The 13967-nt window shown below is 39.2% G+C and overlaps 1 protein-coding gene across 4 annotated transcripts in view; it reads right to left on the bottom strand.

The window, feature by feature from the left end:
* NDUFAF6 (NADH:ubiquinone oxidoreductase complex assembly factor 6) overlaps window positions 1-12305 on the bottom strand; it is a 15210-nt gene extending 2905 nt beyond the window's left edge. For 2 of the 4 annotated variants that reach the window (XM_010709146.3, XM_010709147.3), the window contains exons 1-6: window positions 12183-12305; window positions 11161-11283; window positions 6636-6692; window positions 5090-5192; window positions 2748-2881; window positions 1044-1145 (exon numbers count right to left, since the gene is read on the bottom strand). In XM_010709146.3, coding sequence (XP_010707448.1) covers window positions 1044-1145; window positions 2748-2881; window positions 5090-5192; window positions 6636-6692; window positions 11161-11283; window positions 12183-12203 — 540 coding nt within the window. In that variant the 5' untranslated portion in view covers window positions 12204-12305. Of the gene's footprint in view, window positions 1-1043; window positions 1146-2747; window positions 2882-5089; window positions 5193-6635; window positions 6693-10453; window positions 10658-11160; window positions 11284-12182 lie in introns of those variants that run through there. The other 2 variants (XM_031552895.1, XM_010709148.3) reach the window with 2 other exon arrangements.
* Window positions 12306-13967: the final 1662 nt, after the last annotated feature.

Genomic DNA, 13967 nt, shown 5'->3' with positions numbered 1-13967 from the left:
GTTTCTGCTTGAACACTGATGTGGGCAGTTTTGACCTTCCGTTTTCTTTGCCACTTTTTCAAACTCTTCTATTAACAGCTTCCTTGGGAGCAGGACAACAAGACATCAGGTGAAACAGCATGAAGACAAATACATCTAATACAAGTTATAAATAGTCTGTATTAAAGATAAAGCCTAAAGCTACATATTTTTGACCCCTAAAAATTAATCAGCTAACAAACTCACAGAACAAACCAGGGATGCCTTATTTTATCTTCAGAAAAATGAAAATTAAGAAGGGCTCTCCTGCCTATATTGCAGAAAATACTTTGTGATTGTGGCTAACATTGTAACTGAGGATTCATGATGCAAATGCAGAGAATTTCAACATTTCCTTACTTTGAAGCAGTATCTTTTCAGAGTCCCTGTGTTTGATGCGATACTCAAAGTACACACGGCACGTACTGCTGACAAAGAAAACTCTTTACAGTGCTTCCTGCAAGTTTTATTTTCCAGATAAAGGCAGACTAACCGTGCACTGCTGATGAAGCATTCTTTTGCTTCTTGCATCAGGTTCTGAGTGTAGCTAAAATAAGAGTATTTATTTAAAAAAAAAAAAAGACTATGCAGGTCTTCAGAATTCATTATCTACTGCTCCAAGCAAGAAGCACCCTTCCTAATGTACTTGGCTGTGAGCCCAAAAAGAAATAAACAGAATATACATTTCCCAACACAGTTCTGAGCACGTCTGGTCACACTGAGAAATGAATTCCCCTCTCCCAAACACTAACCAGCAGTCAGAGCCGCAATGCCCTGCTCTCCTGCTGTGCTGTGAGGTACCATATGTGCAAGTCCTTCCTATGGTGCTGATACCATTCTGGCTCATTCTTGCACTTACAGTCTGCTCAAATTTTCTCTCCCAGTAATAAGGCTTTTAGGCAGTACTTATAATTTAGGTTAAAATATCTGAAATAAAGCATGCAGGTATAAGATTTCTAATAATACATTCACAGTGCTTTGTAAATCAACTATGTTTATCAAAAGAAAGGGGGAAGGAATCTCACATGTTCTAGGTGAATATGGGCCTGGCTGGCAATGTCATAAATTACATCTCTCACGTTTTTCTCTTGCTTGCATCTTATGAAATCCTCTTGTGAAACTCCATGCTAGACACAGGAAGGAAAAGCAAGAAGTAAAAAACTCTCAGCAAATATCATGTTTCCATTTTAGCTTCACAAAAGATAGGAAAATGCAAAAGCCTGTCCCAGCAACCGAACTACTGACCTAAGACTGAAAAAGCCCAAGTGTGTTCTGCTGCTGCCCCTCCCTGCAACTCCTCTATTTTTTTTTTTTTTTTTGTCAATTACTTGCAAAACAATTCAAGAGAATAAAAAGAACATCTGAAACTGACTCTCTCTGCATGGACTTGTTCCCTAAAGACACTGCGGTCAGACAGACAGCCCTGTTAGGCTTTAAAGTTCTGGGAAGTTATATCAACTTAACCATACTCCAAAAAACAGTAGAAAGTGCAACAAAGCCAGCAACAGTTAACACAGAAGCCATGTTTACCTTGGGATTGGCAATGCTAGGTCTGCAAAATAAAAACATTAAAAAAAAAAAAAGCATTCTCTGACTGCAGTAACCAGGAAGATAAAATATAGTACATTCAGAACTGCACCAGTTTCCTGTTCTTCTCAGCAACATTCAGACATGAAAACTGTATGAAGCAGGCAAGTGAGCCTCCCAGAAGTACAGATTCAAGTACCACTCTGCAGTACTTGCCTGCAGCTGAAATGCTTACACAGAAGGGACACAAGCTGTTGGCCTGTCCCCTGATCTTTACGCAGTTTCGCTGTACAACACCTTCTACAGCAGGGATGACTGAATTTTCAGCCTACAGCTGAAAACCTAAAACCTTGGAAGGTCTCACATACCAGCCAATCCCAGAAGTGCTGAAAGCAAGGACTTTCTTCCTGCAGTCCCATAAGCCTGACCTACATTAGTGTCTATGCCTTTCGCAGACTACTTAAGTGACTAAACTTCAAATCAAAACTTTCAACTGTACTGAAATTACATACAGTAAAGAGTAGAAGTGCCTTAAGCGTCACCATAATGACATAAACTTTGCTCAGGTATAAGAACAGCATTAACATCTAAAAATACAGACTGGAGATAAAGGAGTAACTGCTGCCATGGCTACAAATGTAGCCAGAGAACATTAATGAAAAAATATGTTTTAATTCCAGTTTACCTGAATTGCAAGAGCTACTAAGTTTCAGTGGTGTACTGGGTGTACAATTCAAACTGGAGAACTATATGCCATCTCATACAGCAACATATGGAAGGTATGGTTATAGCTATCAATTGTGTAAGATCAAAAAAAGAAAGAAAGGAACACCAGAACATTTATAAAAAGGTAATGTAAAGAGAAACTTGAGAAGATTGTTCAGAAGTCCCTATTCTGCATGTGTATTTCTACATTTTAACAGAAAAGTTCCTGAAAGATGAAATACTACCAAATTTAACAAAAGATTACAAAATAGGGGAGGAAAAAGAAAAAAAAAAAAACACATTCTGCTGTTTCCTGAAGGTCATTCCTCTCACTTTATATCTACAAAACCACTGGGCTGCAGCAGAAACCAGAGCACGAAGGAAAAAAAAAAAAAAACATGCTGTTTCTGTGCTAATATAGTACAAACTCCTATCTAGTGTTGAGAGATGCAGTTAGATACCACATTGTTCAACTCCAGGTAACTTGTTTCTCTTACCAACATACAAATGTCCATGGGCAGAAAGACCTTTCGTCTTGTACAATGATATGGAGTAGCTCTCAAACAGGTAACGATGCCTTGTGCTTTCCCAATGTGACTGGCTGCATGGTCAGCATGGATGTCCTTCACACCTGAAATGGCAGAAATAGCATGTCTTACTGTCAGACCTCTTGAGGAGTCTTCTCCCACGTGTATTTCAGACATTTTTAAGGAAAGCTAACAAGTGTACCGATGCATTACAGAACTGCTTATGTTCATAACCTGCCTTGAGACCTCATCTCAGAGGTGCAAAGCAGTAGGGAATGCACTGATTCCTGTTCAGATACTATCCATTGCTACACCGAACCATTTACACTGGCATACCTTCTTTCAGGATAGTAACATTCCAAGAACAGTTTGCCCTGCCAGAGAAATCATTCAAGTACGAAATTCCTGATTAGCATTAATGCTTACAGTGTGGTTTCACCCATTAGCTGCAGCTGATTCAGCAGTGTCCCGAAGCTAAGGGGAACGGCCATATGCTTCCTCCATATGTCTGCCACCTCCCTCGTGCTGCCAGGGGTAATGAGACAGCAGCATGGTAAACCAGTACAGCTAACTTTGGTTCCTGCCTGGCTACTAACTGAGACAAGAGGATGGTGACTGGGGTAAAGCAGCAGCATCTTTCTTCGTGGCAAGACCATATAATATTGGCTCACACTGACCACAGGGTTGAACCAGGATAAAATGAAAATTTAAAGGAAAATAAAGAAAACTAAAATTCACAAGAGTTCTAACAGAAGCAACATTCCACAAAGACAGAAATGAGGATACCAGATCAGGGAGCCTACCTGACAACTGGAAACGATACCAGATATAACAGATTCATTGCCTGAGCCTTGCCTGGGTCTCAACCCTTTGGAAATAGTGTATACAGGCAGACTATGTGGAGTTACTCTGGCAATGGTGGTAGAAAGCAGACTTTGGAAGATAAGTTTACAAGTTAAAATGAGCCTGACAAGAGAAGTAACCCCAAACCAGTAGAATGAAGCAGCACTACTACAAGAAAGATACACACCACCTGGAGATGGCAGGAGTGAAGAAGCTAAAAAAGCACAAGAAATTTAGCAAAGAAGACTTGGTCTGTGTAGTATAGAAAAGACTGCTGATGAGAAATATCTAGCCTACGTTCAATTAATTTCACCATTTTTGAAAGAAAACACAGGATAATTGCTTAACATATAGCAAAGGAGATTCTTGCTTACATATTTTGTTAAATTGTCATACTTAAGAGAAGTTAAACATGATAGGAAGCCACAGAAAATCTGGAGTCTCCAGATTTCAAGAACAGGATCATCTGACTTTCAACAGACGTGAGCCAAACATCCTTCAGTATTAAAGACATTTCTCAGCATGGAAGACGATGATATTTTTCATAGTCCTACATTTCTACAATCAAAAGCTCAAAGAAATTGGAAGATTTCACCGAATCCCTACTGAGAAAGCAAATATCACATGTTAAGATGTGGGTTCTTCATTTCCTCCTGAAAAGAATGTGCTCTTTCTACTACTTTTTTCCCCGTCTCTTTCAACTTCAGCTTTGACATTCCATCAGGTGACTCTGATGTTGCAACTACAATATTCATGCTAAATATTATACTACTGATAAATAAACACCAGCCTTTTTACATCTGAGCTCACACAGGCAATAGTACCATGATGCAACGCACATCTCCAAGAAAATCATCCTCTTCTTCACCTCAAGTGAACAGTTCTTTTCCAATTTGTGGGTATTCTATTACGCAACATTAGCTTTAAACCACAAGGATCATATTGTCTTCATTGCCTTTTTTCTAGCTATTCAATTATTGATAGTGAATCTGCTTTTGGGAAGGAGAGAGGATTCAAGCCCAAGTTAGCAACATCACCAAGGGAAGCTTATAGGTTTGGAACTGTTTCAGAATAGCCAGTACATATCACTGCAGTAGAGAACAATAGCTGCTGAATAACTACAGTGCTCTGTGTTCTACCAAGTGGAACAATCAGAAAACAAAGTAAAGAGCTGAATTTACCATCCTGCACAATAGGGGCAAGAACAACAGAACAGTAGAAAACTACACTGAACTTTCCACTCAGTTATCTTCTAAGGAAAGTATGTAGTTCTAAGAGAGCTGCAATAAGATTCCAGGTTTATGGTTGAGCATTCAGAAAAAACCTCATGTGAGAACTTCTACTGAAATGAAAATTGGGTGGAAAATTGGTTTGTTTTTTTTTTGTTGTTGTTGTTTTTGCAACAATGATAAATATTATACCAGTATTAATGAGTCATCAACGAAATCTAAAAATGGGAAAATACCTACCCAGCATTTCCAACGTGAGGTATAAGAGAGCACTCTGAGTGTTCTCAGCATATGCTTCAAGCTCCTGGATGTTACGGTATGCTCTATCGTCCAAATTCTTCTCCTGTAATTTGAACAGAACTTCAGTAAAAAGTAAGTGTAACTGCTATTTGTGCCAGCTATTTGTTCAGATTAGCCTAATCCACTATTATCAAGAAAAGGTAGCATTGAGAGATATAAAAGGAGTATATACTGATAGAAACAGGCACTGAAGCCCATAGCAACTCTACCACAAATAAGTACATATAACCACAACCAAGTCTGGTGACTGGAGCAATTACAACTTCTTGCAATGACAAATCAAAATTTTTCAGAAAATTATACTGCCAATAGAAAACATTTTATTGTATTCTTAACTATTAAATTGCTAATTTTAATACTTTGTTAGCATCTGAAGAATGGAAAATAAACAGGAATATATACTTTAGAACACGCACATGAAACAAGAAAAAAAATCCATCCATCACACATAGGAGTTTCAAAGTCACGTGCAAACACCCCCTAGAATAGAATTTCTGACATTGTTCTTCCTGTCCTAGTGGCTTTTGTGGCTAAAACCAGTTTTAATAAAACTCTCAAGTCTTTCATAGCAACGACACTGAAAGTAAGTGACCATCAATTTGCTCACAGTGTAACTTCATGAAAGCAGCTTCAGCAGCAAAGCTACTTCAAGGAATTCCTGCCCTTAGTCTTGCCCTCGTGCCAGAGTTGGTAGCAGCATCACTGTATCTGTGAAATTCTCTCTCATTTTCTCCTCTTATAGGGTGGGTATTTTTAGATTCATATCATCTTACAGCTCTGACTTAGAGCACACAAGGGAGAAAAACAGCAAAGTATGGCAGAAAAGTTCAGACAGGTTTCAGCCAATTTTGAGGTTTTATATCCGTGACTCATCACAAGATAAGGCAATTTAGGGGCAAAACTGACATGGTAATATATAGGAGATGAAAAAGAACACAAAGATGCCAAGAGCAGGACTGGAATGGCATAAAAAGAGGCTGTGTGTGAGGTTTGCTTCTTACACAACTTCATTTCCATTTCTATTAAAATGGAGTTTTCCAGAATTTTTAACAGTTGTATATAGAGACCTAACTATTTAATCTAGCAGACAGGACTTCCCTCAGTTACAAATAGAAAGGCCAGGTGTAACTCACAATGGACTACTACTAGAGGTAACTACTTTAAATCAGAAACTAAGGTCTGCGGTATAAAAATGTGAGCACAGATACGTTATCAGAGCAGAGAACAAGAAAGATTCACACTCGCAAGCTGTACTTTAAGTTCTAAAGGGATTCTATTACCATTTTGGCCAAGAAGAGCAGAAATTGTGAGAACATCAAGGGAGAATTAAAAGGAAATACAGAGTGCTCTTCTCAGGAGAAACAGCATTGTCTGAAAAAGATGAATTACTTAACCTTTGGTTTTACACACAAATGCATGAAATTATGGGGAAAAAAAGTCTAATATGATTGAAAAGAGAATGAGACTTTGAATGGTAAATACTTACTCTTTCATCAATGATCTTCGTGAACCACATTTTAGACAAGTTATGCCTCTTAACTGCCTGAAAATTATATAAAAAATTGCTGTTAATGTATAAAAAATAATGGCAATATTGCATTATGACAGTTGAAAACAATTTTTGATAGTACTTTTTCACAAGGACTGTATTCACTGAATCAAAGTTGAATCAACTGGTAAGTTAATGAAAAATGGAGAATCTTCAAATATAAAAATTGTCTAACTGGCATTTGCTTCGACTTAATTCACACACAAAAAAAGAAATCTTGGATGTCAATTAACTAAAAACATTTCTATAACAAAATACATAACATAGGTTGTTTGGGTTTTTTTGCTTTTATTAAAGCATTTCATGTTCACATATCTGTATTTTGGCTCTTAACTTGCACTTGACTTGCTTACTGCAACTCAACTTCTCTTCAATCCTCTTACTTACATCAATCCATGCACACACGCTCCTCCAAACCTAAATGAATTTTGCAGACCACACTGTCAGGCAAGACTCTAATCATACATATAAATATTTAAAAATAAAACTCATGGAGCAGATTTCTCATAATCTTCACCCTTACAGTTCACTATCCACTTCTGTACACACATTATATCTGTAAGTATTTTTTCATGGTTTGATAAAACTAGGTCTTATTGCTGATTCAGCTAATTGTGCTTTGGGGAAACACCAGGAATGCAAAGAAGTGAGTTCTAAGTTACATCTACACATCAGTTTGGCTTCTCACTCATTCATCTGAGGAGCGAGTCTGCAAATAAAGTCCCTGAAACAGTCACAGAAGATCAAGGTGTGACGCTTTAACTCAAGCTCTGCTGAACTACCCCACTTGTGCGTTACATCCATTTTAAGCTACCATCATTCAAGTAAGTTCTCATTTTTCAAATTCTCTCATTTTCCCCAGAAATGAACAGAGGACTTGAGCTCACTTTGCACTGGTTCAAAATGGATATACACATAAGAACAAATAGAACAACCTTGGCACCTATATTTATATTCAAGTTACTAAGAGTTGAGCCATTCGCAGTTCTAGAAATATTTTTACAGACTATTTATGTACTTCACTGGAACGCACAACTCTCAGAATCCAAATTTGAGTATTCTGCAATACACAAAACTTTTCAAAAAGTTAACATAATAAGTTAGTATTTCTGGAAAATCAGAACTGTCTGCATTCAAACTCAACAGTTTGAATGTGGGAACAGAATATACTCAAAATATACTGTGTGAAAGGCGTGCTAGTTCTGTTAATAGCTCTGCAATACTTAAGAGTCCAGGTGTCTATTTCTAAATCTTACTTTCTCAGAACTGTAGTGATATTCACAAAGATTCACAAAATTGAACTCTTTGAATAAGTCATTCTTGGGGTATTTGCTGAAATACAGAAGTTAAATCATATCTTGAGTGCAGAGGTCACCAGGACAGGTTGTGCTGTAGCTCATTAGAATGCTCTGCAGCAGTCAGAGGTAGCAGAGCTCCCAGAAATACTTTCAGACCTTTTCCCAACACCTTACTTCACAACCTATTCTGTTTGGATTGTCTTCTATCAGTCTTCCTTCAGAGAAGTCACATGTAAGGTCAAATCTTACTATACAGATAGGTCAATTCTTTCTTCTACTTCAAAAACAACTTCCTCTGTGAGAACAGAGCATGACTAGCAGTCATAGCTGGTGGAAAGGGCTGCAATTTATATCTGAACTATGTTTGTTGAAAGTTAATCTTTAGCTAACAAACATTTCTGCCCCACACTGATATACACATAAGCAGCCTGAAATTAGTAGTGGAAAGAATATATACAATCATATCCAAAACCAAATTGTACCTAATCTATTCAGACAATTAAAAGTGAGGATATTTTCAGAAATAAAAATAAACTCCACAAAAAAAGCAAGTTCCTCCTTGGAAAGGAGACAAGCATTTGGGGTAGAAAACAATCCTGTTTCTGGGCAGTTTGCCATACACTGAAACAGAAAGAATAAAGAAAAAAAAATTCAAAGGCACAAACAGATTGACATGCAGAACTATCAATACTGCATTCTAATGTTTGTGTTAAAGATGGAGCATGGGTGATATTTTAATGCCCATAATTCAGCAAAAAGGCTTGCAACATTTGCCAGTCTTCATGCTAACTGTATGGACACTGCTGTGGCAATGGCACGCTTTGTAAGAGCTAAAGACACCCATGAATAGCTCTGCACCTCCTAAAAGTGACTGACTAACAGGTGGTCTTCCTGGCTTCACCTGTGTTTTCCCTTACTTAAGCAAACAGTATCTTGTTTAAATCCAATTTTAACCCACGTATTGACAGAGGAACAAATGCTGACTTACGCTTCATTTCACACTTGAAGGAAGAACAACCAGGGACAGGCCACAGTTTCAGCACTGTCAACAATCATTCAAAGAAGATTTCTATGATTTGGAAAGAACTCATTTTTGTGCTCTCACAGGTGCAACAGAGAACTAAAGTTAAAACACTCCAGTCCCACAGGATCTGCATTGTTCCAACCCAGCATTACAGTGGGAGTCAGGGATTTTTAATGCAAAGAAAGCAAATGAATACTTGGATGAAGAGTCCATATTTGTCTGCCTGCTTTTCAGCTGGTCCATACAACTAACTACCTAAGGGATCTACATTAACTGTATTCAGCTATGGAGACCTAGACAAACTGCAGCTTCTCTGTCCAGGAGCCCAGAGATCCCCAGTTTAAACACAAGTTCTGATCTTACAGAACCTTTCAAAAAGCACCTGCTGTAAGGCTTCTAAGACTTGATGTGACCTGTGGCCCTAAGATGACCAGCTAGCACCATACAAAATTGCTATCTCTGAATAAATTCAACATGACTCTGAAAATCTGATCCACTAGCTCTGAAGTTCAACCTGCTCTGAATGGGAATTGGTATGGCCAGAGGCCCATACCAATTAAATTATTCTGTGACTCTAAATCATGATCATGAAGAGATCAATTTATAATGCCTTCAGTCATCTGATGAACTTCTCGATGGCAGTTCTACTTAGAAATAAAACATTCGTACAGAAATTTTCTTCTTCAGCCATGACCCGAAGAGGAACAGGTCTGTGGGCGTACTTTGTGAGTAATGTTCTGGTGCCTGCTAGAATTCACATACAGATGTCTCAGTAAAAATAAACTTCAAAGTTCACAAGTACACTTCCTGTTACTCAACAGACAAAAAAGGATCTGCACAGAATATCATATATAAATAGAAGTCATCAAGCAACCCTTTAGCAAGGAGAGAGGCTGTATGAAGATTCTCCCTGTTATCCAGTAACTAGGCATGAAGATCTTGGGCTTTTCTTCGTACACAATTTGCTAATTAACCTCTATGCTTTGTCTCCTGTCTTTTTGTAAAACTTGCTCTTCAGGCAGGACCAGCACTCGCTTAGGTAAAATACATTTGACAGTGGGATTGTGTGCACGCTCAGCAAGTTGCCAACAGCATCACACTGTGTGGTGAGGTCAACACACTGGAGGGAAGTGACAACCCAGGATGACCTCAACAGACTCAAGAGATGGACCCATGCAAACCTCATGGAGTTCAGAAGGGCCAAGCGATAGGCCAAATAAATGGACTGGGACAATCCCAAACACAATACTGGCTGGGCAGAAAACTGATTGAGAGCAACAGTGCAGAGAAGGACTTATGAGTTTTAGTCAATGAGAAGCCCAGTATGAGTCAACAGTGTGCACCTGTAGCCCAGAAAGCCAACTGCACTGTGTTAAAAGTAGTATGGCCAGCAGGGTAAGGGAGGTGATTGTCCTGTTCTCATTAGAACCCACCTGCAGTACTGCATCCAGGCCTGGGACCCCCAGCATAAGAAAGACGTGGAGCCATTGGAGGGAGCTCAGGGGAGCCTATGAGGACTCTCAAAGGGCTGGAGCACCTCTCCTACCAGAAAGCTGAGTGAGCTGGGCTTCTTCACTCCTTCAGAAGCGAAGGCTCCAGAGACACATTACAGTGGCCTTGCAGTACCTAGAGGAGGTCTTATGGGAAAGATAGGGAGAGGCTTTTTATCAGAAAAATGTAATGACAGAACAAGGGGTAATGGTTTTAAACTAAAAGAGGGCAGATTTAGATTAGACTTCAGGAAGAAATTCTCTACTATGAGAATGGTGAAACACTGGAAAAGGTTGTCCACAGAAGCTGTGGATATCTTACTGCTGGAAGTGTTCAAGGCCAGGTTTAAGTAACCTGACCTAGTGGAAGATGTCCCTGCAAGTAAGCAGCAGGGTTGGAACTGGATCCCATCCAACCCAAGCCATTCTGTGATTCTATGATTTCAACTAGGTCTCACCTAAATATCCTCCTTCTCTGATTCTATCCTGTGATCGTAGGTGAGAAAATACCATACAGACATACACGCCCTTTACATTAACTGCTTTATATAAAATAACAGTTAACAATGCAACACAACACATACAAAACATTATTTCTAACAGCAATATTTTCATCAAATGAACTTCAGGATAACAAAGACGTATCTTACCCTCCACAGTGCTACAGCAACTGGCTGATGTGGTGGGTTATTGCAGTATATATCTTCCACAGCTTTCCTCCAGAACTGCATTCGCATCAAACCTGTAGTCTTCTGAGTTATGGAGTCTTTTATCTGAAAAGGATACATATGGAGTGAAATTCACAGTCTCCTTAAGGCACTATGGTCCGCCTCTACTGAAAAGTCAGACAGAGAAACAGACTAACTCATTGGGAAAAGGGCTCAGTTCTCAATTTGTTTACTCCTAATGAAACTTACAACCACTACAGAGAATAAATAAAAATGAAATCTTCACCACAAGGTGACTTTGGAACTCACAGAGTTTAAGTCCAGGACAACTCCCACCTTGGCATTCTTCTCAGGATAAGAAGCAGTGGTAACAGCAGTGAGGGAGAGAAGCACTATAGGCTGCCAGAAGCGCAGCCCACAGAGACTTATCACAGGGTTTGCTGAGAAAGCACACATTTTGAACTGCTCTGCTTCCTTCTGACAAGTGCCACAAACGTTTGAGGTTGCATTAGAAGTTTCTGGCCATCCAGCAAAAGTGAGAGACTGCAGCCACTCCCATACCACAAATCTCTAATTACAAACTTCCCTCTTAGTAGTATTTCCTTTACTTTGCTTCTACCAGCACCTGACTCCTTCACCCAAAATTCTGATGGGCTTTTTACAGATAGGGATTAGCTACACTTTTCTAATTCACTCAGTGCATTTGAAGCCAGCACAGATGCAATCACATAGCAGTACCACAGACCACAGCCTGTTTGTTATCACATAATTTTGAAAATACAGAACATAAAGAAGAGTCACAGCATCTATACACACGAACAAAACAAAGTGGGGGAGGCAATTTTCCAAGGGCCACTCAAAACTAGAGGTTTGTACTGACTTCTTTTTTCATTGCCCTTTATAATATGAAAAGTTAATCTCAGCAAAATGCCAGCTGCTTGTTAAATAACAGTTCTGAAACTCTAAATTATACATTCCCAGAGTTCACAAATATATTTTAATACCTGCCTGAGCCAGTTCCACATTGAATGCTCTCAAGGCAAAAGCAGAGGTTCGAGATTCTGCAGGCAACAGCAGAGAACACAGAAATCCTTCATAGTCACGCTTTCTATGAAAGGACAAAAAGAATGGATATATTATTTATAGCTCCATGTAAACCAGGCATGCTACTGCTTAGTATAGGGCTCCTAAAATAGGAGCAGCAAGTTACAGTTCAAAAGTCCAACTTTTTGCAAAAGCAGCACCTTTCAAGCTTATTTTGAAATAAGGCAAGTTCCAAGAGGGGGGAGTGCAATCTGAACTCTCACTGCACCGCTCAAATCCAGATCTCAAGATATTTGGCTAAAGGCACGGAACAAGCTTGTGGAAGAACTGTAAACAGAATCCAGATCGTCTGACTTCCAGACTTCTGTTCTAAATAAGAAACCACATTTTGTTGAAAGACTGCACGTTGAAGTTCGACAGAAGAGCAATGGATTAACCATTACATTTTGGTTTACTGACAACTATACTAAAAGTATAAGAACTCTGGCACTTGCTGTCAATCTAAAGTGGCATACTTTTGTTTGGCCGCTTGGGTGCGCCATTAAATGAAGAACAAACAGAGCACAGGAAGAATGATTATAAAAATGCAAAATCATATGTAGGTGTAACTACCAGAAACACTCGGTCACCTCAGAAATGCTAACTTTCTTGATTTGAGCAATATTTGTGTACTTTTGATAAGCTAGGAACATGGTTCTTCAAGAGAACGAAAGTAGCAACCCCGACTTATGCCTTGAGAACAGAGCAGTTGCGTCAAGTTAAATATTTACTCATTTTCATGAAGTTTGTCCTTAAATGTACTCCTGTTTCTTTTGAATGTGAACTTAAGATAGCAAAACCAAACCAGAGGGTAGTACTGGGGTTGCTACTTTTGGCATGAAACAAAAAAGGAAGTGAAATTTAACAGCTGTTCTTACCCTCTAAATACATAACAGCTGATAACAAGCAAACACTTAGAGTTCTCATAATACTTGTGGAACTTGTGTTAGAGCCTTATGCAAAGCCACAAATATCAACAAAAAAAAGGTATTTCTGGATTTTAGCAGGCTTTCAGCCACATTCGTAATAGAATCATAAAATCGTAGAATGGCCTGGGAAAAGGACCACAATGATCATCTGGTTTCAACCCCCTGCTATGTGCAGGGTCGCCAACCACCAGACCAGGCTGCCCAGAGCCACATCCAGCCTGGCCTTGAATGCCTCCAGGGATGGGGCATCCACAACCTCCTTGGGCAACCTGTTCCAGTGTGCCACCACCCTCTGTGTGAAAAACTTCCTCCTAATATCTAACCTAAAGCTCCCCTATCTCAGTTTAAAACCATTCTCCCTAGTCCTATCATTATCCACCCTCATAAACAGCCATTAATAAAAAACAAATGCATCAAACCTTCCTCAGTTTAAGACAATTTCTGCAAAGCATAATCAGCTCAAAACCTAGGAATTGTTTCTGAACAGACTGTAAAAACACCCCGGTATTGTCCAACCTGGGCAGAGCTGTGAAGCTTACGTTCCCCAGAAAGAAAGTTTTTATTGTAATAAACAAATGAGAGCTGCCTGCACCGCCTTTAGCGGTTTATTTCTGCTCGACCCCCTCGGCCTTTTCGTTCCCCGGAGCTGTTATGATTCCCATGCCATTTGAGCTGTCAACAGCGGCTTCAAATCAACGACGTCAAAAGCATAAGCACACTTCATTTCACTACTCTGAATGCTTGTGAGCTTTTATAAGCAGTCTATTTTTAACAAAA

Source organism: Meleagris gallopavo, chromosome 3 (assembly GCF_000146605.3).
Source record: "Meleagris gallopavo isolate NT-WF06-2002-E0010 breed Aviagen turkey brand Nicholas breeding stock chromosome 3, Turkey_5.1, whole genome shotgun sequence".
Classification (NCBI taxonomy): domain Eukaryota; kingdom Metazoa; phylum Chordata; class Aves; order Galliformes; family Phasianidae; genus Meleagris; species Meleagris gallopavo.
This window is presented reverse-complemented; position numbering and strand designations above follow the sequence as displayed.